Below are 20,131 nucleotides of genomic sequence, written 5' to 3'. Positions count from 1 at the left end.
GCGCCATTCATATCGCTGGGCATGTGAATTTCATGTATTCTTCTGCATGTGAACTCAGAACAACCAAGCCTCAACAGGTCTTCTCATTTTGTCGTCACCAAGCATAAAATCAATGTGTTTGGTCTTATACAATAAGATTTTGGCATTCCACCTAATGTCTGATAACCCTTGAATGTCTCTAATTAATGCAGCACATATGTGAAGCAGACACTCTGACACTCTTCTAGCTGGAAAAAGCCAATCTTATTACAGAACTTTTTTCTCGTATCATTTTTGTCTTTTCCAAGTTTCTTATGTTTGTTTTTTCTTTTTTTTTTTATTTTCGTGTGTGGTGGTGGTGGGTAGGTACGTAACTTACTGAATTGTAAATAAAAAAAATTTGAAGAAAAAACAAACTTGCAATTCATGATTCAAACAAGGTGGCCTATTGGGTGGTGTTAAAACCTGATACATTTTTCAGTGTCCATGTCCGCACTGTGTTTCAGGCTTTCAGCCTTTCAGCTGCAACTGGGTAGGATTTCTATGATGCTTTGGACCCACACGGCCAAGTTGTATTCTTCTTAATTTTCATATTCTGTATTTTACATTTAAGGTGTTCGTACAAATGCTTAGCTGGGAAAAATTATTGAAGCCTGAGACGTTTTCTTTCTAGAGTTAAGAATTCATTCTAGTTTGAATTCAACTTAATACAGGGCATCCAACAATCCCAGGAATATCCCATACAAGAACACATCAAATATTTTTTTGTTTTTTTTTTTTTTGATAGATTATAAGAACACATCAAGTTGGATTTCTATAATAGATAATAATGAAGATGCCCTTGTAAGCAGCCAGAATTCCACTTAACCACTCTTAATCATTTAAAAAAAAAAAGCCAAACTTATGGGGACACCTCACACATGTGACTGGACCTCTATCGTTTATCACATGCATGGAAGATATTATTTATTTATGTCTCTTACATTGTAGGAGAGCAATTTCCTATCAAATCTCACAGTGCAATATTGGACCCACTATAAACCACAAAATTTGTCCATTTGATGGATTCTGTCTTTGGGTTGTCATAACTCTCAAGAACCCAACTTGTCTGTTTTTCTCATGGGGTCTTGTATTTTCTTGTCCATCAAACAATTAGGATCTTCTGGAGTGTCAATACCTCAACTGAAGAAACTGAGTAAATTTGAGGGTTTAACAAGAAAAAATAGGATCACCTGACCAAGAGGACTCTTTATGCAGACTATGGGACCCATCTCCAACCCCCAATAACTTCAAAATTCAACATGGGTAACTGTGAGTTAGGTTTTGATAAATGTGCACAAAATGGAACCAATGGTATGAACTATGAACTATGTGATGATGCAAGATTTGAGGAAATTAAATAACATAAAGGAAGCTTGTAGGAAGTCACCCAACTGTTTTTTAAATTGAGTATTTATCCTTGTGGGAGACAGCATTGTGTAGACTAGGAAGATATATGCATTTTACCAAGTAATGTACACCTCTCTGCAACCACTACTTTATTTCACACTGAAGGTATGTCATGTGACTTTAAAAAAGCGAGGAATCTTAGATCTTACACTCAGAATGAATCCTCCAGAGATATATTTTAATATATAAACAACAGTTTTCTGTGTAAAACAACAAATATTAAATCACCTAACAGCATTGTCTAAAACATAAACAAGACAATGAGAGCTAGCTTTTGCTTATGAATACTTTGAACCCTTTTTGAACTTCAATGTTTAGTCAACCAATGATGCCTTCAAAAAAGATCAGGAGATCATTGGGGTATCTTGTTTTCTTTTAGAGTTCTTGGGGAAATAAGTTAAGTTCCTTTCAACACAAGATTGATAATGGATTACACAAGTAGTCAAATGCTAATCCTGTGTGGGCGCTAGAATATTTCAATGTATCTATCAAATGTGTGCATCTGTCTATGCAAAGCCAACACAAACAGAATTGTGTGATTTAGTCCATTGCCCATTTGATCTTGCAATTTGCATTTTTGTCAGGATGACAAACCCAATGCCAGATGTAATCTTTCGGTTGATCAATGTGGCATGACAGCATGCTGTCGATTTGTATCGTTCACTTTGACATGTGGCATTGCGTTATTCGCTCAATCTGTTGCTTTACACCTTTTACTGAGATGAACAGATAAAACATTTCCTAGACTAGAGAAGGGAAGATTTGAGTTTTGATCAGTATTTGGTTAATAGAGATGCATAGATGGGGACAAAGCAGGGTGCAGATAAAGCCCACTGGCCATACCATAGAGAGCTTGCAATTTTGTGGGGTTGATGTTTCTGTTTTGGGTGTAAAGCCAAAGTGACTGTCTTAATGATTGGTTCGTCTGTTTTGGGTGTAAAGCCAGAGTGACTGTCTTTATGATTCTAAGTAAAGGCTCTTGAAGTCTAGGATAGAGCTTTCTAAGAAGACTAAGGGAGTCAGAGGGGACCAAACTCATTGAGATTAAAACCAATGTTAAAACCTGGATCATCTGGGTCATGGGTCAGTGGTTCAACTCTCTGGGTCAACCACGATGTCAAAACAATATTAAACAATAAGAAAATATAAAATAGTAAGTACAAAAAACATCAAATCATTAAAATTGATAAAATTGGCGACTTCAGCCATTTGAATTAAGGGTTATTGATCATGTCAACAATTTTTATAAAACGGTGGGTTAGGACAGTTAGGGGTTCACCTGAACCGGAATTGTAACTAGGTGGTGGGTTAATTGGTCTGGCTGGTTGAGTGAACAACAGGTTGAAAACAAATCATCCCTACTTTGGCTGTTTTGAACAGTGTTTTTGAATCGTCATTGAATATCAATTCCGTTTCACTCCTAATCTGTTCTTTGGCTAAAAACCATTGACTTGGTTAGTGATTCGTTGACCTGGGCAATCAAACTATTGACCCATTTGATCCGGACAACGATTTTTGACCATTTTTTTTAATTTTTAATTTAAAATATGTCATCTGTTCAAACTGGATGGTAGTACTGACTAAAAAATCGGTGACCAAGGTGATTCCAATTCCACTGTTTGAGATAGAGCTTCCTGTCCATGGCACATTCGGGGTAAAAGAATATTTTCAACCAAATTGTTTTAGTAAAGAAGACAAGCAAGAAACCAAATGAGAAAGCTTTCAAACAGCCGAAGTTTCCCCTTCTGATGAAGTCCTATGACTTTAATTTATAGCTGATATTTCAATAGTTATCTCCACCAACACCAAGTAGTCCCACTCCCACTTCACAAACAAGGGAGTGGGCATTCAAGTCCTCTGCGATTTGCTGACTTTCTCTACACTTAGCCTTTTCCAACCAGCCACCCGAAAAGAAGCATTGATCCCTATTCCCATCAATGTTAAAGTTTAAACTTTGAAGCATCGTTGATACAACTCTCATTGACTCTCAATCTTTTTTTTTTATCAATAACACTTTTATTAATTCATCAGTAGAAAATTTACAAGTGGAAGATAAACACACTTATCTTCCAAGAGTCACAAAGAACTTCAAGAAAGGAAAAAAGAAAAAGACACTAACGTTACAGCTTAGCCCAAAACAATGAATCCCTTTCTGTCCTTTGTTTAAATAAACCGTCAGCTAGGGAATTAGCCGATCTTTTAATCCAACATGTCTTAACTTCCATCTCCCGCACCAGCCACTTGAATTTCCTCATCTCATTATTGTACTTCCATAAATCATTTTGATATTTAGTCAGCCACCCTATCACCACCTCTGAATCCCCTTCAATTATGAGTTTATTGATGTTCAATTCCTTAGCTTTCCAGACTCCTTCCATAACTGCAAAGATCTCAGCTCTAAAGGAGTCACCCACTCCAATTGAGCCTGAGAACATAGCAGAAATAACCCCATTTTCATCTCTAAAAACACCCCCTATCCCTGATTGTCCCAGGTTTCCCCTACTACACCCATCAAAGTTTAATTTCAAGAATCCACTAGGTGGGGGGTCCAAGCCACACTCATTACTGACTTGGTTTGCGTGCAATTTACAATTTCACCCCACTTCCTCAACATGTCATCCACAGTGTAATCTGTGAATAGTTCCAAAGATTTCAGCCATTGTACCGCCCTAATATGTATGATAGCCCTCAGATCTGCTGCTCCTCTCTGAGTTTCTGAGAATATCCTGGAGTTTCTTTCTTCCCACAATGTTCAATATACTATAGTCCTTAGTCCTCTTCACATTGTCCTTCCCCTTTTTATCCGCCACTTGAAAAATGAAGGGGAGAAAAGGCCCTGCAAGTCTGATGGGGGATTCTAGCTGCATCTAAATAAGGAGAAAGCCCAATCCCAAATTGACCTCGCGAAGTGGCAAGACACCTGTAAGTGAAAACCAGTTTCCCCATCCGCTTTACACAGAACACACCATTGAGGTGACAAGCAAGTATTGGGTCTCTTCTTTTGGAGTAGATCACTAGTGTTGATTCTTTCTAGATAGGCTTCCCAACAAAAACTACCAACCCTAGGGGGTATAGCTCTGCACAAACCTCACCAATAGGGAAAGGGGGAAGGGTAGGATTGGTGAACTGACTTAAGACTTTGAAGAACGAAGCATAAGAGAAAAAGCCATTGGGGGTAGGTGTCCAAATTCTAGAATCCCTTCTTAGACCCAAGTTCCACCCAATCCCAGAAGTGGAAGAGGACGGGGTGGTGAAAGACGAGATCGACTCATTTTTCAAATTAGAAAGAGCATACAAAGATGGAAAATGATCATTTAGAGGGGTGCTCCCCACCCAGGTTTGTTCCCAAAACTGTATGGAATTACCGGAATTCAAGTCATACATGATATTAGGGAGAAAAACTAGTAGTAGGCCATGAATAGCTTTCTAAGGAGAATTGCTTGTGGTCCTAGCTCTGATTCCAACGTCCCATTCATTGTGCTCCAGCCTATGTATACTTGCCACTATTCTAGCCCATAGCTTCTCCTTCTCCATAGGAAACCTCCACATGCACTTCCCCAATAGAGTCATATTCCTTCTCCTAATACTCCCAAACCCCAAACCACCACACGATTCTCAATCTTTTTCATTAACTTCTTGTGTTTAAGACAAGGTTCTAAATATCAATACGCCCAATACATCAGTAGGGGTGTTTTCAAAACTGGTTCAGGGGGGGCGGTTTAAGGCTCTTCCACCCCCTGAACCGGTCAGAACCCCGATACACCTTCTATAGGGGCGTATCAGGGTGCTCCCGATACAATACATATCGGCTAATATAGACCAATACGTGTTGATACTTTGAACTTGATTTAAGATACTTAAATTTGAATTCAAATTTCTTTCCATCAATTAACTCTTATTCCTATTTTCTCTCCTCTCATTAATCCTTTATCCTGTAATTTACTCTATTAAATTCCCCTTATCAACTCTTGTCCTATTATTTTTATGGTTTTAAAAAAACCTAAGAAATTGAATTCCTTTTGTTTGTTAAAAAGAAATCCACCATCACACCACACTCAATAGTCCAAACTCCATGTAAGTTATTAAAGTATGCTTTTATGTGTATATACCTTATTTATAATTATCTAAGATTTAGATAAAGTTAGATTTAGGCTATGTTTGGTTTGATATAATTTCTCTTATTTTCTATTGAGTCAAACACAATCTTAGTGTTATTGATGTAATTTTTTTTGGGATTTTTATTTAAATATTCCTAAGGAATCCATGCATATTTTATTTTTTCCATTGTATCCATGTGTATCCTGGTAGGCCTCTTAAAATTGCTTTTCCTATAATACTCTTTGTGCTTTTGATATTTGAACCTGGGTTCCCATCTCTTTCTCTCAACCTTACAATTTGGTTGGAATGCTACCATACCACTAGTAATTTTTAAATTTGTTTAAATCTAGATAAAATGTTAGAAAATTCTATTATTTTAAATTATGGTTTGTTACACTTCCACCTTCAAAGAAGAAAAGGTAGGCCTTTGTGGTTCCTTATGAGTCTTTTTACTGTAATGATACTTTCAAAAAAATCATGAAGAACTCTCCTTAGTAACCTATGTTAGATGTAATTGAAAGTGAAAATATAAGACGCCATAGAACATTAGCTATGGATATCCAAAAAAGAAATTTAACCATGAAACACTAATATTTCTTAACTAATTTCAGTAAATCTGCTATTTAACTTGCAAAATTAAAAAAAAGTGCAAAAAAAAAAGAAAAGAAAAGAAATCCAAAAAAATAAGATTATGTTTTAAAGCTGCTTTATTTTAAATGAACTTAAAATGATAAATATTGTTAATTGTAGCAGATTATAATACACAAGGTTCAAAATATCAATATTGCTAGTAGAGGCTTATTGGAGTGTATCGGTAGTTGTTTCTTTATTTTTTATTTTTTAAATCTGATTCAAAGGGATCAGTTTAATGTCTGCTCACCCCCTGAATCGGATGAGACCCCGAAACACTACGTTTCAGGAAGTCCAAGATATGATATATATCAGCCGATATATGACCCGATACATACCAAATATTTTGAACATTGATAATACATACATGCAAAAGAAAGGTTTTGCCAAGTCACATTTTTAAGAACTTGACACTACGCTTCCAACTCATCATTGACCCATCTGGTTAAACCATTCCACCTGCCCCTTGTCATGATTCTAATTTGTGTCAGCCTCAAACCAACCTATTTGACATAATCAATCAGTCATGACTACAAGAAAACTTTCAGAAATCATAATTTTGTATAATGAAAATTTTAATGTTCAGTGGTCTTAATTTCATCTTTTAGATTTCTTATTAATTCATAAAAGAAAATAGATTAATCCATTTGAGCTAAATGATTGAACAACATATACACCACCTAGAAAGAATGGATCATCCTTCGGATCAATTTTTAAGACACTACATAACCACCTAAAAACTGTAACAACCGATAATCCAAGTCCTACGACACTGTGTTATGTATTTGACCAATACGCCAAACACTTCAAGCCAAGCTATATATAACCTTTAGGACAAGGACAGTAGGACATTGATTATAAGAGCCAACCTCACTGTTTCTACTTTGCATTGTCATCTAGGAGGCCATTGAATCCGAGTCAACTCATTGTTATGCTACAATTTGCTTTTGCTTTGAAAAGTAAAAAACTAAAATTAAATAAAGCCTACCATTCTAGCTTCTCGTGCAGAACACGTGGAAATCATGAAAAACGGTGGCAAAACCGATCCGACTGTCCTGGTCTTTTACTCTTCCTATGTTGGTTGATTCACCTCGTTGAATTCATACGGATATGCAACGCTTTGCCTACATACATCCCACCTATCAATTTTTACGCAAAAAGTATAGGATATCAAGACCCACAATGATACAGAAAATAAATAGTGGGCTTAGATCCGGTTGAGTTTTTGACTAGAAGAAATCGAATGGTCAAAAATATTATTAGTAGGGTAGGACCTGGGTTCCTAAGGTTTCGTTTGGATGCGGCGTAAAAGTTGGTTCGGTGTACTTTTACACTCTGGTCCAGTTTGCAGCTGTTTGGATGGGGTGTAAAAGCACACCGAACATCAATGTAAAACTTCACCTTCAAAGCCTTTTTACTTCGACAATCGATATATAAAATACATTAATTTTTTCAGTGTAAAAACTCGATCAAAGTAACTTGATGTGAAAGCAATAGCCCTTTCTTCTCCTCCTCTCTCTCTATCTCTGTTACCGTCAATTTTTACTTCATCGTACAAGTTCATTTGCTAGCACCATCCACCACCGTCATTTCCACTCCCCCTCTCTCTCCCTCTCTCTTCTTCTCTCTCAGTGTCTGTTCTCCTTGTGACAGGTTTCTCTTCTTCTTCTTCTTTTTTTTCTTCTTCTTCTCTCACTGTTTGTTCTCATTGTGATAGGTTTGAACGCAGAACACAGAAGACGCTCCCAGACATCTCATCATCCCCATCTTGCAATAAAACAAGAAGAAGATACACACCAAGCTAGATCTAGACGTTGTCCTTTAGATTTGAGGGAGTGATGTCAACTTGTTTCAGATCTGAAGACAACCCAAAATATATTTGTTTGTTTTACACTCATGTTAATGCCAAACACAATTAGAAAATACTCTCATGATTTATATTGATCTTCCAAACAAACAACAGTGTAAAAGTAACACATGATCAATTTATCTTTTGCGCTGACTTGTTTGGTCGTTTTCCAAATACATCGGTGTACTTTGTATTAACACTATCCCTACCCTTATTTAAAAACCAGAAAATCACTTACCATAGAATCTCTACCCATTAATTAGGGTTTGTTTACGGGTCGGGTTGGGTCGGTTTATTGGGGTTTTTCCAACCGACAAGACCTGGTTGGATTACTTGAGGTGGAAACCGAAACTGGCCCACTGATAGGCAAAACCGACCTAGTCGATTTGAGTCAAGTTGGATCGGTTTGAGTCGGTTTCGGTTTTGCTCCTGTACAAAAAGGACAGAGAAGCCTAGAACTAGAAGGAAATTTATTTGAGAAGATGGGAAAGTTGGGAGAGCCAAGTTCAAAAATCAAATGATGTCTTGAGTTGAGGACTTGAGGGGGGCGAACCAAGTTAGAGAATAGAAGAGAAGACAAAAGTTATCAATAAAATAGAAAGTCAAACTGTTTTATAGAAAGAAGGCTGAAATATTTATATTTCAAGAAACTTTCTAAATTCTAATCTAGGTAAAAAAGGACACCTAATTCTAATTGTAATTGCGTAATGAGGACTTGAGGGGGGCGAACCAAGTTAGAAAATAGAAGAGAAGACAAAAGTTATCGATAAAATAGAAAGTCAAACTGTTTTATAGAAAGAAGGCTGAAATATTTATATTTCAATAAACTTTCTAAATTCTAATCTAGGTAAAAAAGGACACATAATTCTAATTGTAATTGCCTAATAGGTTTCCTATTTGGTGTAAAAGACTATAGAAACTAGGATAGAAACAATTTAGTTAAGTAGGAACTAGAAAACTAGTTAAGTAGGAACTACCGAACTAGAAGACTAGTTGGCTCGGTTCGATTCGGGTCGGTTTTGGTTTTCACACAAGAAAACCAAAACTGACTCGATATATCGGTTTATGAATTTGCCCAACCTGAAACCGGCCGGTGCTGATGAAAACCCGGCCGACTCAGGTTGGGTCGGTCCGGGTTGGTCGGTTTGGTCGGTTTGGTCGGGTTGGGCCTTCTTATGAACAACCCTACCATTAATGGAGTAGATTCTTGATATTTAGGTGGTGTTTGGCAATTTTTCTCTTCTAAATGGGTTTTAAATAAGCAGTTTAAAATAATAAGCACTTGTTAGATAAGTGCATTTTGAGCATTTGGTGTAATGTTCTAAACCTGATTTTCTTTGTAAAAAGGATTCTCCAAAATAGGGTTGTTCACAAACAATGCCAAACCGACCCAACCCAATTTGGTCAATTTTTCTTCACCACTAGTCGGTTTTGGGTTGTAAAGAGGGACAAACCGATAATTCGGTTCAGTTTCAATCGAAAACTGAATCAAACTGAGTTAATTTCTGATTTCCTAGTCTTTTCCTAATTAGATAATCCCTATCCTAATTTCTTCTTTCTAGTTAGTTATTTATTTTTAACATTAAAGAACAATAAAACATTAGTTAAATGAGAATTACTTTTGTCTTTAGGATTGTTTTCTTTTTTTGAGTAAGAAATTTTACACCAAATATAGGGTCGTTTGCAAACAATGCCAAACCGAACAAACCAACCAAAACCGACCCTTTATGTTTGGGTCGGTTTTGCTTAATGGCATGTCAGTTTCGACTTGCTCTTTAAGTAACCCAACCAGGTCAGGTTGGTTGAAAAAAAAATCTATTAAACTGACCCAACCTGACCCGCGAACAATCCTACTCCAAAATGAAGTTTTCACATGGGTTTTTTTTCTTCTGGATTTTTTGGGCCAAAAAATGTTTTTTCTTTTTTTTTTATGGGAAATCAAAAGAGCTACGCAAGACGGGGGTAGATCTTCCCCCAAAATGTTTTATTTCTTTTTTCACCGAATACCATTCCCAACTTTTTTGAGATGATTTTGGCTTCTAATAAGCAATAAGGTACAGAAGTGCTTATCGGAAGCCGTCCCAAACGAAGCCTTACTGGGAACAAAGAGCTAACCGGCACAAACAAAAAAAAAATATCGGTTTAACTCTTTCAGAACCGATATGCACTCAAATTTATTATTATTAATTAAAAAACAGAAGGCTTCACAAATCACAGAGGAAAGGGAAAACCTAAAAAGGCAAAAAAGAAAAAAGAAAAGCGAAAACAACTATTATCTTAATGGGCCGCTTATACTGGCCTAAGAGCCGCGAAGCACGCGTACGCGTGTCTGCTTCAGCCTTCAGCCTTCAGCCTTCAGCCCCCTCGTCAACAGAGCCTTCTCCCAGGGTCTCTGACTGGTCCTGTCCACCAACCCATAAATTCCGATACGATATAACCGATTCTAGTCCGATACAGTCGGATCGGTAGATGCCGTGTCTTATCTACATTCCATTCTTTACGGCCGACACGGCGCAACGCCGACATGTCACTTTCAATTTTCAAACGGAGCTCCCAACAAAATCCGTCCCAACATTATCTTTCTGAACCTGGAATCTCATTAAGTCCAGGTTGGACCATCCAACAAATAAGGTGTCGAAACGTGGCAAGATGCAGCTTCTTACGTGTAGGCTCTTGTACGTTCAATATAAATGCACCTTCATACTCGAAGTATTTACGAACGAACCACTAAATAATTAATGAATAGTTAATTAATAACTAATTAACCCGTACTGTATGGCATGGGAGTGCTTCGCTGGATGATTAGAGGAAATAAATGGCGTCCTGGAAAAGAAATGCAATTTATTATTACCCTTCAATGCTAACATAATGGCAGGATTCTGTGTGGATCCTTCAGCGTAATTATGTCGAAGATTCCGTCCTTTGACCATTATACCCCTCTAGAGTTTGTTTTCGTTAATCTTTTTTAATTAATTAATTTAATCAGACTGGCCCATCACGCGCAATGGTCTCTAAGCCTCTTCTCATATCATGCCACTTGCTTGCCCATCCAGTCATCAATCTAATGTGGGTTCCATGACATTTGTCACAAGAAAATGTACAGTAACCTTCGGATTGGAATCCAATGCATCCATGCAAGGCCACAACCAGGATCTCAATCGGACGGCCAGAAAGTTGTCAAAAGTTTAGACAATATGTCCCTATCATTTCCATTCTCTTTTCGGCTGTATAAAGTTAAATGATTCTAGTTTCTAGCTGTGGCCCACCAGCCACCAATCCAATGGCTAAGATCAATGAAGTTGTGGGTCCAGCTAAATGATAGTGGGAAGATGGGGTCTATGGACCATTGGGGGTGTCCGGATTAAGAAGCACCAGAACTAAACCCTGCAAAAACATTGAAATTCGTAAAAGAAAAAAATGAAAAAAAAAAGAGAGAAGGAAATAATTAATTAATTATGCTCTTGGGTTAAATCTCCCCAAAAGTCTCTGTTAAACTTACTATATTCACAAGCATTTTTAGAGCAAAAAAATGGGAGATGTATACAGAGATTATTGTCTTATTTTGTATTCCTTTCCTTATTTTTTTTTTCATTTCTTCTGTGTTCTCGGGTTAAAAGCCTTCAGTTCTCCCTCCTTCCCTCTCTCTCTCTCTCCGCTTTCTCCGTCCTCCAGCGTGCTCCGTTGCTGACTCTAATCGTCTTGTTCTGCTAAGACATTCTTTGCTGTCAATCTTTTCTATCACCCCTCGATTACCCATTTGATTAGACTCTGCTTTTGTTTTACTCTCTATCCTTGCCTCTGTTTCTGCTCTGGGTTTCTTCTTATATGATTTCCCAGTTCGGTGAACTTGACTGAGGAGAGATAGTTCTGGTGTGGGTCTCTTCAGGGCTGAAGCTTGAAGGTTGGAAAGATTCTTTTCTGGGTTTTTGTTTCTCCGTTCTTGTTTGTCTGTGGAGAGAGCTGTTACTGAAGAATGACGGTTGAAGAAAGATTGGGAATTGTCGGGGATGATGAACCGAGGGATCAGTTTCCGGTGGGCATGCGTATCCTTGCCGTCGATGACGATCCCACTTGTCTGAGGTTATTAGATACTCTGCTACGTCGATGCCAGTACAATGGTCGATTCTTATAACCTTTACTATTTTCCCTTTTCATTTTTTTTTTTTTTGAAAGTGAAGTTTTGTAAATGGGCTGTTCATGTTTCACTCTTTCTTAGTTCAGGTGTTTCTATCATTATCTTTGTTTGAATATTTTAAGTGCTTCAGTACTAGGTTGAAATTTTTATTTCTTTTCGTTTAGACCTCTCTGATGTAATCATTTTTTTTTTCTCTTTTTTCTTTTCTGCTTTTTTCTCTTCTTTTTATCATAGACTCTCTCTAAGTTGATTTTCAAGGCTTTCTCTCTTTCTTAACTGAGGAGGCTTTATGGTAATTTCTTAGTTTTATCAAGTGGGTTGATGCTTAGTTTCATTTTATTGTTGAACTCTGGTATATGTTCCTTTTGCCATTGCAGATAAGTCTTTGGTTTTGTATTAGTTAGATTTTATCTTTTTATACATGGTTGTGGCGTTGCTTTGCTAAAAATTGGTGCTTTATGATTTTTGCAGTTACAACAACCAGCCAGGCTATCACGGCACTGAAGATGTTGAGAGAAAACAGAAACAAATTCGACCTTGTTATCAGTGATGTCCATATGCCGGACATGGATGGCTTTAAGCTTCTCGAACTTGTGGGGCTCGAAATGGACCTACCTGTCATCAGTAAGCCCAGGGACCCTGTTTCAGATTTTTATATGGAATGATGTTTTCTTTGTCCCCATTTTCTTGTGTGTATATGTGGTTTTTTGTTGAAGGGATATATTTACACTGAATAAAACTTATGCAGTTTACTTAACCCCCAAAAATTAATCTGCATTTTTTGGTAGGTATAATGAATCCGAATTTTGCTTCAAAGTAATTAGCCTATGATATTGAGCTTCTTGGATTATTAATTGTATACCGAGATCAAAATTGTACTTTATTGTGTCAATTTTATAAATTCAACTTTAAGCAATTTGTAGTATTTCTGTAGAAATTAAGGATTGTATCATGTAGCCAACTGGCAGAGTTTTGACATCAATTTTTTGATCTTTTGAAATGGTCCTAGTGTTGTCAGCAAATAGTGATACCAATGTCGTGATGAAGGGGATTACTCATGGTGCTTGTGACTATTTGTTGAAACCGGTTCGACTTGAGGAACTCAAGAACATATGGCAACATGTAGTCAGGAGAAAGAAGTTTGACTCCAAGGGTCACAATAATTCTAACCATCAAGAAAAGCCTCATCATGGAGACAATGAAGGTGGACAAGGGCCAACTGCAACTGGAAACACAGAACGGAATGGGAAATTCAACAGGAAACGGAAGGACCAGAATGAGGATGAGGATGAGGAGTCTGAGGAAAATGGGCACGAGAATGAAGATCCATCCACGCAGAAGAAGCCTCGGGTTGTTTGGTCTGTGGAGCTGCACCGCAAATTTGTTGCGGCTGTTAACCAATTGGGTATTGACAGTATGTCCTTCTACCCTCATCAATATTCAATAATACATTGTAACTTATATATGCTAATGTCTTAAGTCCATCTTTCTCTTATTTTTTTGGCCTTTTACCTTTTGCTGCAGAGGCTGTACCAAAGCGGATTCTAGACTTGATGAATGTAGAAAGGCTTACTAGAGAAAATGTGGCAAGCCACCTTCAGGTACAAAACCTTCTGTTTTCTTTCTTATTTTTATGAGATGATTTTTTTTCCAGAACTCATTACCAAATTTTATGGTTGCAGAAATATAGGCTTTACCTGAAAAGGATCAGTTGTGTAGCAAACCAGCAAGCAAACATGGTTGCTGCTTTAGGGGTCAAAGATCCATCCTATTTGCGCATGAGTTCACTGGATGGACTTGGAGACTTTCACTCCATGAATGGATCAACACAACTCTCAAATTCTTCGCTTGTTTCCTTCCCACCAGGTGTGATGCTTAATAGATTGAATACCCCTGCTGGATTAGGCTTGCGTGGGCTTGCTTCTTCTGGAATGATTCAACTAGGTCGCTCTCAAAGCCCCAGCAACTCCAATGATCTTGGGAAGTTCCAGCAGGTTAGCCTATCTGGAAACCAAAAAGGTAACTTACTCCATGGGATGCCAACATCTTTGGATCTTGATCAGCTGCAGCAGAGCAAGGGCATTTCCTGCATTGGGGAGTTTTCTAGTTCAGTTGGGGATCCAAAAGTTTTTCCAGTTGCCAGCAGCTTTTCAGACAATGGGGTGGCCATTGGTAGCTCAAGCAACTCTTTTCTCGGTGTTGCAAATAATCATTTGGTATTACAAGGACACCAACAACAGACACAAAATAGAGGAGGATTGACAAATCAATCCTCTGTTAGAGTGGCTCCACTGAATGCAGACCCTTTTGATGTTAGTGGTAGCGTTTCTTCCCACTTGCCAGATCAGGGAAGATTGAATGGTAACTGGCAAAGTGCTGTTCCATTAACTGGGTTTTCATCAAACTCTTTGCCACTAAGTGATCCTTTTAACAATGGAGATTTATCTTCTAGTTGTTTGAGAGATGATAATTCATCAAATGGTTCTCATCTTGGGAGCAACCCACTCAATGTTTCTACTGCCAGTGTAGTAACTGCATCATTGCAGGATTCAAGAAGAGATGTACAATGCCAAGCAGGTAGCCCATCTGGTAACAGTGTTCAACATGATAACCCAAAATTCTTGAACTTCAGAGGTTTTGGTTCGTGTATAAGCCAGAGTATGACCTATCCCTCAAAGCAAGGATGGGAAGACCATAAACAAGATTACACCCATGGCTCAAATCTTATGTTCAGATCCTTAAATTCTTCTTTGCCTAGCCATGGTGTTGTGAGTCCCTTAAACCAGAGCTTGGGACAGAATAGTGTGGTCTGCAGTACAAACACAGATGCCAATTTGGTTGGCCAATCAAATACTGGTGCTCCATTTATATTGCAGAATAATGAGATTGAGAAGTCAGTTATGGACGCAACCATGAAGTTGAACTTATTGGAGCAATCTAGGTCCCAAGGCGAGTACATCTCTAATAATTGTGGCTCCTTGGAAGATTTAGTTAGTGCAATGATTAAACGGGTAAACTTCAAGAACTTGCTTGGTTACTGTTTGTTTGTCTTTCTCTTCTATATATTCCTACAGCCTTAATTGGGTATTTATGATCCTTGTGAATCATTCCTAACCAGTAAACTCTAGGGATCTACTTGTGACTTAACTCTGACATGATGATCTAGTCAGACCTTAGATGCAAATAGTTCAGACATAAAAATAAGTTCTAATTTGAATGAGATGTAATCAGACTTTAGAGCTATCATACTTGAGACTTCTAAAGGCCACCTAGCAGTGGATTAGTTAAGAGACAAGGATGTCATCATGTAACAGTGTAGGAAACTGATATAACATCTGTCTGATGTGGTCAATTCAGAAGAGTGAACAGATACGTTAGTTTATATCATGACACATGTTTTTACGTCAACTTTGTTTAAGCGTGCAATATAAAATGGTACTTGGAGTAAGAGTTATTTCCAAGCTACTCGAGATGAAAACTATATAATTGGAAGAACTGATTGACATTTTTCGGTAAAATAACTTATTGACGTTAACAAGTACATGTCATACAGTTTGAAACCAGAGACACTGACACATAATAGCATAAATTTTATCTAAATAAAATGACTGGCATGTATTTCAGAAAATGGATTCTCCTTTTTACATGCCCTGTAGTGCATGATCTATGTCAGTCTTGTATGATCACATATGAAATATAGTATTTATATTAATGTCTCTTTTCCATCTGTGCATATTTTCTTGTTTACACCTGAGCTTCTCAGAAGAATTGTTGTGTTTCTTAGAATAGTTTGGAATTTTTAACTTGGTGTTGCTATAACAATTTACTTGTTTTGCTATAAATAAATGTGGCAACATCATATTCACCGATGAGTGACCTCCTTAATATTACCCTCTGTTGGACATATATCACATATATATGTATTGAATACAAATTGATGTTGCTCTGGCAAGAAAACCTTTAATAGTTTCTTTTTACTACGTTGTTCTGTTGTATAATCAATTCTTTATGAGTAACAGTAATCAATGAGCTTTATTAAATGATGAAATAATGAGGAAGAGAAATATCGACCTTTTGTATGCTTCTCAAGGAACCCATTGTGTATTAACATTTATTTTTCAAATAAATTTTACAGTTGTTACAAAATCTGTATCTATACATTTTTCATTGATGACAAAATTGGATTTATTTGTGCAGGAAAGGGATGAGGTAACGCTAATGGATGGAGACATTGGCTGTGATGTTTATCCCCTTGGAACATGTATGTGAAACTTTGATAGCTACCAACTTATAGAGGAGAAAAGACTGCAACATTATAAATGCCTCCTTGAGGAGTTTGTATAATCATGTATCTCTTTGCTTTTATGTATTGCTTATCTGTATGTCATCAAATTCCATTTGGTAGTTCCACTTGCTACTTGCTTTTTCCAATTTTCTTACTCTTGTTTTTTTTCAATATCCTCATTTTATTTCCTGATGATGAAGCAGTGGCATGAGAGACCATCAACCTTCTTATTTCTGGTGGTTCCCACTCTTCTATATTATGTAAAATAGTAAGTCGAAGCTGTTTGTATGCAATTAATTTCAAGTCGTTACGCCATAGCTCCTATACTGGATTTTGGCAACTTGTGGATGGTCTAATGTACAAGCTCTGAAGGTATATCACTTTTGATGTTCGGAACCAAAATACAAGATGGAAGCCAGCATCCATGCTGTTATAACACTTTAAGGGTGGTGCATGTTATCAAGAAAATAAATAAATTCAAGCCTTTCTTTCTCTTCCTTTCTTTTTTGGCATGGCCATGGCATCCAGAGTTGGTTGCTTAGTTCGTTACAATTTGGTAAAGTGAGAGAAAGCATGGATATTGGAGAAGCAAGGCAATCCTCTATCAACACCTCCAGTTTCAGTTAGCTCCTTCTGTGAGAAGGGGTAGCCTGTGCCTTCTGGTGCTTTACTGCCTCAAGATTAACAGTCCCAGAATCATCAATTACAGATCTCTTTTCATTCTTTATTTTTTCAGTAATGGTAGCCTGTACCTTTACTTTCTTCCTTGTGTTCAACTGCACTACAAGAAAGGATATATGCACTCCTACTGAATCCTTCCTTTTCCCTGGTGTCATTAACAAAGTTCAAGGTATTGGTATTGTAAAGAAAAAAGGTCAAGTATGTAATCCTCATACTCTCAAATTCAAGGTGTGTGTGCGAGTTTTGCATAAAATGTCTGCTCTCAAATTCAAATCCACATTTTCCAAACCCACATAGGTGGACGAGCAATAGATTAAGTCTTGCCAAATTGAACGAGCCGAGGTGAAAGGATGAAGTGGTGCATCGAAAGGATGAAGTGGAGGATCTTTAGCAGGTGCCTTTTGGGAGACTTTTGTTCAGCTTCCATTTTATTGAATGGTGTAAAACCTGAGGAGATTCCTCTGAAGATAGAGGTGCTAGTTGAAGGGCTTTGTTATTCATTGTGGTTGGCTTCATCCACTGAATCGGTGCTTTGGAAAGAGGCTCGTAGGGAGGGAGATGAGAAGGTTGAAGAAGAACTGCATGGTAAGAAGGGATTGGTTGATTCAAATAAGAAAAGAACTTTCACTAAAATGGGAAAACAAAGGCTGGAGAAACAAAAGGGTAACATTCAGGGGTGGGTTTTATGCGTGTGGGAGCAGTGAATAGTCTGGAGGGTGGCAGGTCTTTTGCACAGGTTGTAACCAGCGCCAATCTGATCTGTTTGAATAAGGAAAAGGAGCCAATCCAAGGAAGAACTGGACCTAGACCGGTTAAAACCAAACCGAGCCTAGGGTTGGACGTGTGTGACCCTTTTAAAAGTCACGTGAGGTCGCAGTGGCTTAAGAATGGGCCAAAGCCAAAGCCCATTCGAAATGTTTTGGGTGCGATTAAAGGCCCATTTGGGTCAGCGGGCCTGATCCAGTGTTTTAAAAAGGCGTGTGAGCTTTAATAAATCACGTGACTGGGGACACGACTATGATAGATGATGTTAATGGTCTATCATTGTCCCCAGTCGTGAGACAGGGGGGAACACGCGTAGCGCCAGAAAGTGGAGAAGAAGCTCGATCTGCAGTGGGTTTCCCGATGAAGGTTGAAGGAGCTTAACCCCCTGTGACGCCCCTCAGAGAAGCCGAAGCCAAGTTACGTTAGGGGAAGAACTAAAGAGAAGGAAGAGAAGGATGAAGGTTGGGCGTAGTGCAATGAAGGTGATGAAGATTCAAAGGACTATTCTGTTGATAGTACTAGCATGGGCAGTGTAAACGACGAAGGTAGTTGCGCTGGAGGTGATATAGATGGGTGGAATATTGCAAGTTTATTTCAGGGTGACGATTGTAAGTGGTTCAACTTACTCCCAAGACCACAGAGTGTGCAAAGAGTATCAGAAGGGGTAGACTTGGAGAACCGGAAGCGAAGCAGGAACAAACCATCAAGGGGTGAATCAGGGGTAGAGTGGAAAGATCACCAAGGTGACCAAAGGACAGAAGTACTTCCCAACCAACTCAGTGAGATAAATATTTACCAACCTCTGGAACAAGAGAGGAAGGCAGGGAGCAGCCCTTTTCTAGCTTGTCCATCAGTCCCAGGTAACCAAGTGATTTCGGTTTGTGCTACTAATGTGTCTCTAGTGTCTTTGGTTCTAGATTTCGTTCATGTTCCATGTTCTGTAGCCCATGAATATGTAGTTGACCTAGCAGACAGGCTCTCCGAGGAGGGGGAGACGGGAAGGAAGGAAGGTGGGAAGGTGCCGGAAGGAAGGTATAGGAGTGAAAAAGTGTGGGAAATTATTGAAAGAGTTCTTAAGGAAGTGGAATGAGAGCTGATCTGGAGAAGGGAAGGGGAGGTAGGAAGAGGGGAGGGGTTAGTGAAGAGGAGGGAAAGGAATAAGGGTAGAGATGGAGATGACTACGGGGAGAGAGTAGGGATGGAGGGAGGTGATGGAGAGGAAAGAATAGAGGTGGGACCAGAGGAGAGGAAGAAAGGGCAGGTGGATAGAGATGGAGGGGACTCTGTAGGAAGGGTAAGGGTGGTGGACTCGGTGAGAGAAGACAGGATAGCAGAATTTGTAGGGAAGTTGGGGGTAAATGGAGATAGAAGGAAAGGGGAAAGTAGTAGTAGGTGGCAAGGGGTTTAAAAAGAAGCGGAATGAAGATTCTTAGTTGGAATGTGAGGGGAATTGGGAGTGCAAGGACGAGGGCGACAATAAAAGAGGTAATAAGATGGTGTGACCCAGATATTGTGTTGCTACAAGAGTCTAAGAGAATGGAGTTTAATGATAAATGGGCAAGGAGTGTATGGAAAGCCAGGGGAATTAGTTGGGTGGCTGCTCCCTCGTGGGGTGCTTCTGGGGGGATTGTAACAATGTGGAAGAGGAATGTGGTGAAAGGTCTGGAAGAGTTGATCGGAAAGTACTCAGTTTCTATGAAGTTTAAGCAGCAAGAGGATGACTATACATGGGTGCTCACAAATATTTACGGACCGAATGACTATAGAGAGAGAGAGTTGTGGGAGGAATTGGTTGATGTTAGAGGATTGTGGGATGGGCCTTAGTGCATGGGTGGGGATTTCAATGTGATCAGATTCTCGAAGGAATCCAATAAGGTTAACCAGAGGGTGACAAAAAGCATGAGGAAGTTTAACAGTTTTGTGGATGCCTTTGAGCTTAAAGAGATTCCCCTAACCCATAAGACATTTACATGGTTAAATCTCCAATCTAGACCCATTTGCTCTAAACTGGATAGATTTCTGTTCTCATTGGATTGGGAAGAACATTGGGGAACCTTGGCTTCTAGAGCTCTCCCAAGGGTGACCTCAAATCACTAGCCCATAGTATTATGTAAGGAGGAAAGAAGGTGTGGAGGTCCTACCCCATTTAGATTTGAAAATATACGGTTACTTCATCAAGGGTTTACTAACAAAGTGAGGGAGTGGTGGCATGACTGTAACCCACTGGTGGAATGGGAGGGGATGAGATTCCATGAGATAC

General features: G+C 38.6%; 1 protein-coding gene across 2 annotated transcripts; it reads left to right on the top strand.

The window, feature by feature from the left end:
• The first annotated feature begins 11,516 nt into the window (after positions 1-11,516).
• On the top strand, positions 11,517-16,765 carry LOC104603346 (two-component response regulator ORR23-like). 2 transcript variants are annotated; one of them, XM_010267359.3, is made up of 6 exons: positions 11,517-12,123; positions 12,612-12,764; positions 13,150-13,545; positions 13,665-13,741; positions 13,823-15,151; positions 16,338-16,765. In XM_010267359.3, exons 1-6 carry the CDS (start codon positions 11,979-11,981, stop codon positions 16,407-16,409), a joined length of 2,172 nt encoding a protein of 723 aa, XP_010265661.1. In that variant the 5' UTR covers positions 11,517-11,978; the 3' UTR covers positions 16,410-16,765. The 2 variants fall into 2 exon arrangements, with proteins under 2 accessions (XP_010265661.1, XP_010265660.1); XM_010267358.3 differs by having other exon boundaries at positions 11,518-12,123; positions 13,150-13,554.
• The last annotated feature ends 3,366 nt before the right edge of the window (positions 16,766-20,131 follow it).

The sequence above is a fragment of the Nelumbo nucifera genome, chromosome 2, assembly GCF_055504915.1.
Source record: "Nelumbo nucifera cultivar China Antique chromosome 2, China Antique-T2T, whole genome shotgun sequence".
NCBI classification, from domain to species: domain Eukaryota; kingdom Viridiplantae; phylum Streptophyta; class Magnoliopsida; order Proteales; family Nelumbonaceae; genus Nelumbo; species Nelumbo nucifera.
The sequence above is the reverse complement of the archived record's forward strand: the minus strand, read 5'-3'. Positions and strand labels throughout refer to the sequence as shown.

Excerpts from the sequence above, each read along its gene's own strand:
- LOC104603346 (XM_010267358.3), top strand. The coding sequence starts at position 11,979 with ATGACGGTTGAAGAAAGATTGGGAATTGTCGGGGATGATGAACCGAGG. Across the intron at positions 12,124-12,611 it reads ACGTCGATGCCAGTACAATG|TTACAACAACCAGCCAGGCT; the intron begins GTCGATTCTTAT and ends TGATTTTTGCAG. Across the intron at positions 13,555-13,664 it reads TAACCAATTGGGTATTGACA|AGGCTGTACCAAAGCGGATT; the intron begins GTATGTCCTTCT and ends CTTTTGCTGCAG.